Genomic DNA, 8,145 nt, shown 5'->3' on the forward strand with positions numbered 1-8,145 from the left:
GCGGCTTCGCACACTTCATCGACGACAAAGCAATTTTGGAACTGTAGGGTTGTTACCAACTCACACACATTATTCCCTTACCCATAAATGAATTAAAATTCCTAATTTTCCCAATTATATCATAATCCGAAATATATTATTTCACGAACAAATGTAATGGAGAATAAAAATATTAGGTTTTTTGGTAATGGCATACCGGTTTTTACATTCAAATGCTGCGGAATTTCGCAGACAGATAATTGCTGTCTTAGGAGATAACAAACTTTCGATTCAAACCGCCGAACAGTGGTTTAGGTGATTCCGAAGTGGCAATTTAGATACCGAAACACTTCCAGTGACCGTTGATACTGGTAAAAGCATGGAAATAGTGGATCAAGATCATGTGACTATTAGAACCATCGCAGAGGAGCTGCAACTAAGCACGGAAACCGTCCATAGGCAAAAATTAAGTATCAATCTGCGAATCTTTATTGCAGCGTAATAAACTCGACTCATTTCTGGATCGGTTAGTCACTGGTGATGAAAAATGGATCACATATGACATCATATAGCGTAAAAGATCCTGGTCGAAGCACGGTGAGTCGTCTCAAACGGTGGCAAAGCCAGGACTGACGGCTCAGAAGGTGTTGCTGAGTGTATGGTGGGATATCAGGGGAATTATCCATTATGAAGTGTTGACCTATGGCCAAACCATCAATTCTGACCTCTACTGTAAACATCTGGAGCGATTGAAGATTGCACTTGAACAGAAGCGGCCAGCCATGGTGAATCGCAAGGGCGTTGTGTTCCATCATGACAACGCCAGGCCCCATACATCTTTGGTGACGTGTCACAAGCTACGGGAGCTTGGTTGGGAAGTGTTAATGCATCAACCTTATAGTCCTTACAGTATTATATTGCCCCAAGCGATTACCATCTGTTTTTGGCCATGCAAAATTTTTTCGATGGACAAAAATTGAATTCAATGGAGGATTGTGAAAATCGAATCGCCGGGTTTTTTGCCAGAAGGGACAGAGACTTTTTTAGGAGAGGCATATAGAAGTTACCATTAAAATGGCAGAAAATCATCGAAGACAACGGTACATATAGCACTTAAATCGGACAGTGCAAACTATGTTAAAAGCGTCGTCAAAAATCAATAAAGAAACCGGTATGTGATTACCTGTTCAGGCCTCTCCCGCTCTCCCTCTCCCTGAGCTTCTCCCCACACCGCACTCTCCCTCTCCCGGAGCTTTGAGCGTCTCACGCTCGGCCGTCCAGGCTCTCCACTCCCCGAGCGCAAGAGGTCTCCGCTGCGCCCCAAGCGCCTAGCTTAGAAAAGCTTAAGTTAGTACCAAATTCGCCATCGTTTGAATAAACACCCGGCCGGTCCGCGCTATTACCCGAAATCCAAGTGTTTTTCCTTCCCGCGATCGCCGAGTGCTTTTTCCACCCCTACAGCTTAACACCGCCAGCCGTCGCTGCCCACAAGAAGTTTTGCTGCCTTCAGTCGGACGCCCCATCACTTCATTTTTTGATCCAATCGAGCCAGATTGACCCAGCAAAATAAGTACGAAGATCAATATTAATTTGCCGGTCTGCAGTCAGCCACTCGAAAACACTGTTTCGTTTGACTTTCTGCATGATTTTTTCTAAAATCCAAGTCCGATTTAATCCGAAAACGGTAATTAATAAGATCTCTTCCATTTTCCGTTTTTCTTTGATCGTGCCGCCATTTATTTCCAATTCCTCTTTGTACAAAATTTCTAAGTACATTTGGCCCGTACATCAAAGTAAAACTGTACACATACATACAAACTTTAATAAAAAGTGAAAATTCCAAAAGTTAATGAAAAGTGTAAAGTGTGCAAAATATTCCAAGTGAACAGTGAGAAAATAAGTTCTGTGAAAAATTCCAAGTGTTCTGCCGAAAAAGGCCCCCAATTTCAAAGTGTTTTTTTTCACTGTAGTCCTACGCTAAATATATTGCACACCTTTTCTTCCAATACAGTCCACTACAGTGTATCACATTAATATTCGGTTTTTGTTTTTTTGCAACTTTAAACGCGAATAACTTGTATAATACTAAGAAAAATCGAAATTTGAAAAATGGTATATTAAAGTTTGTAATATTACCTTTACATAGATATACATATGTTAGGCCTTTATTAAAAATTAAAAGAAGAATCACATCTAAACAAAAAAAAACCCTGTAAATAAAAATCGAAAGCTCAACACATACCCGCCGGCAATAATTTAAATAAATTTTCCGCCACAAATATATACATACATATATCTCCAAATATATTCCATATATATCTCCAAATATATTCCATATACAGCATATTTTCTACTTCCTACAGCGAAAATATACCAACATTAAAAATTTTCCGTCGGCCTCCGTGTAAAATAAAATAAATAATTAAAATCCACCACCGACGCGGAAAACTTTGTTGGTTTCAGTGTGTTTTTATTTCCAACATTTTTTTTGGCGTGAGCGCGAACTGCACAAACGCACATACATACATATATCTCCAAATATATTCCATATATTCATACATCATATTTTCTACTTCCCACAGCGAAAATATACCAACATTAAAAGTTTTCCGTCGGCCTCCGTGCAAATAAAATTAAATCATTAAAATCCACCACCGAAGCGGAAAACTTTGTTGGTTTCAGTGTGTTTCATTTCCAAACTGCACAAACGCGCATATGTACGTACCCTGCAGTTCTGGCTGTCACCTAGTGTCTTTTGGCATACAAGCAATCAATGTGTAGGAAAGGAAAAGGTATATTCCTAAGTTTCCCCCTCTTTCTCACTCTTCGAATACGATCTCGTTGCTTCCACCCGACGGCGGCCCGACTCCAAATTTGTCTTCTATTCTTTCGTTTTTCTAATTGCACTGTTGTCATTCTCCGTTAGAAACAACAAATTGGTTTTCGATGGAAAATACGGCTAAGGGGCGCTCGACTTATGTATACTCTTTTGATGTTAAAGTTCTTAAAATATTAAATATAATATATATATAAAGTTATATACATATATAATATATTTTATATATACAACATTATTTAAATTATTGAACCAAGATAACCATAACCATAACATAACATTGATTGCAAATATAGATATAATATAACTCGCGTGTCATTTATGGTCGGTTATACCCAAAAAAAGAAGGGTATACTAAAAGGGTGCAAAATAAAATTGAACTGCTCATTCTTTTGCGTTGTGCGTTGACAGTTAGTTGTGAAATTACTTAATTTGCGCAACGGGGAGCGGAATTGTTTAAAAATCATGTAAGTGTCGTTAAGATTACAAAAATATTATGTCTTTTACTACAAACTTATTTAAATCTTTTTTAGGATTCAGCCTGTCTGTACGATAAATTCGTTTGAAAGGTAAGTTTGCTTTAAATAAAAAAAGTAATACATATATAATATGTAATAATAAAAATATTTTTTGTACCATAGATGGACGCAAAACAGGCGTTGTCCTGCAAATATTCCACATAAATGGTAAACAAAAACTTTCTAATTTCATATTATTTATGTACTTATCTCTTATGTTTCAAAATAAGATTAATTAATAAATTAAAAAAATATATATATATATATTGTTTTTCATATGAATTTGGGGATGACATTTTAGACATTGGCATAGATGACAACAACGCCTCCACGCCAGCAACGAAAGCATCAATAGCTTATACGAATTTTCTCTGTACAAAATTCGTATAAGCCATCGATGCCTCGCTCGATGACTCGGACAAAATGGTCATCGAGAGCGACATGCATGTCAAATCCTTAAATGCTATACAAGAGCTTTATATGAAATGGCACCAGTGCGGCTCCAGGTGCCTCGGACCCCCGCATCAGTGGGTAGTCGTACATGTCATCCACGACAAGGCACTTTTGGAACTGCAGGGTGGGTAGTCGTCCATGTCATCCACGACAAGGCACTTTTGGAACTGCATACATACATACATACATTTATATCCAAACCCAGCATGCAAAGTTAGGAGCGCTCCGAATTAGGTGTCTGAAAAGAGCCCTGCTTCGGAGCGTTTTTGGAGTAAACACATATTTCAGAGCGATTTAGGAGCGTTTTCGGAGTAAACACATATTTTAGAGCGATTTCGGTGCGTTTTGGGAGATAATGGAAAGTAAACACAAAGTAAAGGGCTCGATTAGAATAACGGACTGCAGATTCTTGCGACAAGAAAATGCTAGAAAATTTTCAGTTTGCTCATTACGAAAGTGAAAGTCGGACGGTTTAACACGTGAAGTGCAAGTTAAATTAAAATACTAAAAAAATAAACGTAAATATCTTTATAAATATATAAATATATTGACAATAAATAATAAAAATGAGTGATCGAAGATCAAGCCGAAATGAGTCGAAAAAATAATTAATGCTCTTAGAGCTAAGCGACGCTGCAGTGAGTCTCCACCGTCAGTGATGCTCAGCGAAGGAAATAAACATATAAACATAATAAACATAAACAAACATCCAGATAATTACATTAACCAAAATTATTCATAATGTCTGACTTCACTGAGACTTTTGTAAACGAGGACACCCAGTCAGCAGAATCAGCTACTTATACCGAGTTAACTACTTCTTCTAACTGTCCATCTACATCAAGTAAATATATTTGTAAAATCTTTTTTCTAAGATATTAATTAAATTGTATAATTTCAGATATGCTGCAATTAATAAATAAAAATTTAACAGGTATATATGTACATATAATAATATATAATAATTACTGGGCATATTCTAATTTTTCATTTTATACATAGAACGAATGGACAAATTGGAGGCTGAAAATTTAAATCTTCAAACTCGCCTTTTGACAGAGATAGTAACTCAACGGAAAATATCATCAGGAAATAGAACTCGCGTGCTGCTGCCACCAAAACCGTTCAAGAACACAGATGATATTGACAAGTTTGAAAGCAGCTTAAATAATTCATCTGAATTGTGCGAACAACTGGTAAGACAGAATAAAATCGCTCTTTTTCATGAAACTAAAACAGTCTTTTTCTATTTTTTTATATTTTATAGGAGGCCGAAATTCTGAACTACAACATTGCTGACCCTTCCAAATTTGTACGGACAATTCTTAAGAAGATATTTACAGACGAACTTGCAACAAAATATTCTTGGAAAGGGACGAACTGCAAAAAATGCATTCTAAGCATGACATTAACAACAACAATTAGAGGTAATCATTGTATTTTAAATGCCTTTCATTAACCAATTTAATTAATATTTGTTTTTCTTTTATTCCAGGAGCTTTCAATCAAAAATTTTCGGTTGATGATAAAACATTTCCAACAATATGCGGCAAATGGTTCCAGACTGCTTCGGATAGAATTAAATATTATAATAAGTCAGTAAATAAAGTAAATAACTAGTAAATTTTGTTTAAAAATAAGATAAAAAACTGAAAATGAAACAAAAATTAATATAATGGAAAAAATTTATAAAGTATGTTTAATGTTTAAGTTTATATTGAATACTATAATGTTTAATTTTTACAATTTTTTTTTTTTTTTTTTTTTTTTGTAGCTTTGCTCTATTTATTGAATCTTCTCCTTACGAGACTAACAATAAGTGTATCAAATCTTATACTATAACCTAACTATCAGTCATATAGACTGGAACAGTAAAAAATGGCCCTGACAAATTATGGCTGGGTTGGAAGGTCGTTACGTTGCAGGCGGGTTCTTCTGGAAACCCGAGTCAGATCTCTTGCAAGAGGATTTGGGTGTGCTGAGAGTTTTTCCTTGTATGAGGCTTTTTGCTTTTCTATTTCATCTTTTACTGCGAGAATGCCAAGGTCCCTGTGGATGTTTTCGTTTCGAATATACCATGGTGCCCCAGTGATAGTTCTCAGGATCTTTGCTTGAGCGCGCTGTATGATGTCTATGTTAGTTTTGCTCGCGTTTCCCCAGAGCTGGGAGCCATACGTCCAGATTGGTTTAAGAGTGGAGTTGTAGAGCAGTACCTTGTAGTCCAGACACATGGGCGATCGGGCGTTTATAATCCAGTGGAGGCTGCTGGCTTTTAGTTTTAAATGTAGTTTCTTGCATTCGATGTGTCTACGCCAAGTTAGACGTCTGTCGAGGTGGACGCCGAGAAACGTTACTTCGTTGACTTGGGGGATCTTTGTTCTATTCAAGTAGATCGGAGGGCAAGTTTGTCTGTTGAGAGTAAACGTTACGTGTTTACACTTCTGTTCGTTTATTTTGATACGCCAGTCGGATAGCCACTTACCGTGAGGTGGTTGGCTAATTGGGCTGTTGCACGGACTGGGCATCTGGAGCGGCTGAGGATCGCAGTATCGTCAGCGAAGGTGGATGTTAGTAGTCCCTCGCTCGTGGGAATATCCGCTGTGTAGAGGACGAATAGAGTTGGTCCAAGTGTGCTTCCTTGTGGGACTCCAGCTTCGATTTTATAGTTTTCGGATGTTGTTGTATTGCACCTCACTGCGAAGACTCTGTTGTAGAGATACGACTCGAGTAATTTGTGAGTGTACCCGGGAAAGTGTGTTTTAATTTTATGCATAAGACCGGTGAGCCAGACACGGTCGAATGCTTGGGATACGTCGAGGAATATCGCGCTGCAGTATTCTCTATGTTCGAAGGCTGTGCGAATCTCTGATGTTATTCTGTTTACTTGCTCGATAGTTCCATGTTTTTCTCTGAAGCCAAATTGGTGGGCTGGGATAATGTTATGAGCTCCCATATATGGTAAAATGCGTGTTAGAAGGCATTTTTTCGAACAGTTTCGACAGGCATGATAAAAGACTTATTGGTCTGTAAGAGGACGGAATCGTGTGATCTTTTCCGACCTTTGGTATCATTATAATTGTTGACTTTTTCCATTTTTTTGGATAGTAGCCAAGACTTATGATCCCATTGAAGAGTTTACAGATGACCTCAATAGCACAGTTTGGAAGTTCAATTATCATTTTCGGAGTTATTTGGTCATCGCCGGGAGCCTTTTTCGGTTTTAGCCTTCGAATGACTTTGGTGATCTCATTCGGTCGAAACGATGGTATTGTGGATTCGCTTTCAGTTTGGATTTCCGGTAGAACGAAAGGACTTGCGGCGGGATTCGGTTGGAAGACGCCCCTGAGATGTGAGGCAAATGTTTCGGCTCTGTCTGTGTCGCTGCGCGCCCAGCCACCTGAAGAATTTCTTATCGGGGAGACGGTTTCAGCCGGAGAGCTTAGATTTGGGTGAGCCCTCCACAAAGGATGCTTTGCACTTGTTGGAGAGAGTTTCTCGATATATCTCAGTTGTGCGTTTTCGGCATCTTGCTTCAGAACCCGGTTTAGTTTGCGGGTGGCTTCATTTAGACGTTGCTTTGAGCATGGCGATCTGCTGGCTTGCCACGCCCTTCGCAGACGCCTCTTTTCCAGAACGAGCTGTTCGATTTGCAGGTTGGTTTTGAACTTCTTTATTTTCACATCATGTCGTTGTGGTGTTGAGATCCTGGCTGCTGTGACGAGTACCTCTTCCAGGGCGGCGGTAGAGCAGTCGATGTCCTCTTCGATATTGAGCTGGGTGTTAAGCTCAATGTGGGAACTGACGTACTTCTTATATTTCATCCAGTCAGTTCTGTGCGACGTCAGCCTGTAGGTGTAGTCCGTAATATCTGGGCTTTGAAGAAGGGTTATCAACAATGGAGAGTGGTCTGATGAGAGATCGGGTAGGGCCGTGGCGCTTATTAGGTTGCGTGGGATGTTTTTTGTAACCGCGAAATCAATTAGATCTGGGATCTTTCTAGGATCTGCTGGCCAATATGTGGGGCTACCAGGAGAAACGTAGTCCAACTTATTTCTCACATTTATAAGTGCATTATAAAGTTGCCTTCCCTTGGGAGTAACGAGGCGTGATCCCCAGTGCGTATGCTTAGCGTTGTAATCTCCAGCAGCTATGAAGCGGTCCCCAAGTGAGTTGTAGAATTCCATGAATTGACCTTCAGAGATTGTAAAGCGAGGTGGACAGTAGACAGCGGCGATGCAAAGGTTGTCGTTTCCTGACTGCACTTTTATAGACGTGGCTTGCAAGTAATTTGTTGCAAACCTTTGGTGAAAATGGTGTTTGATGCGTTCTCTAATTAAGATGCCGGTGCCGCCGTGGGCT

The 8,145-nt window shown here is 39.0% G+C and overlaps 1 protein-coding gene across 1 annotated transcript; it reads left to right on the top strand.

Moving 5' to 3' along the window:
* Positions 1-4,527: 4,527 nt before the first annotated feature.
* On the top strand, positions 4,528-5,445 carry LOC122320062. The gene is made up of 4 exons (XM_043208138.1): positions 4,528-4,630; positions 4,789-4,982; positions 5,054-5,213; positions 5,282-5,445. The coding sequence occupies exons 1-4, from the start codon at positions 4,528-4,530 to the stop codon at positions 5,404-5,406; spliced, it is 582 nt and encodes a 193-aa protein (XP_043064073.1). The 3' UTR covers positions 5,407-5,445.
* Positions 5,446-8,145: the final 2,700 nt, after the last annotated feature.

This window comes from Drosophila ficusphila, unplaced genomic scaffold (assembly GCF_018152265.1).
Source record: "Drosophila ficusphila isolate 14025-0441.05 unplaced genomic scaffold, ASM1815226v1 contig_414, whole genome shotgun sequence".
Taxonomy (NCBI): Eukaryota; Metazoa; Arthropoda; class Insecta; order Diptera; family Drosophilidae; genus Drosophila; species Drosophila ficusphila.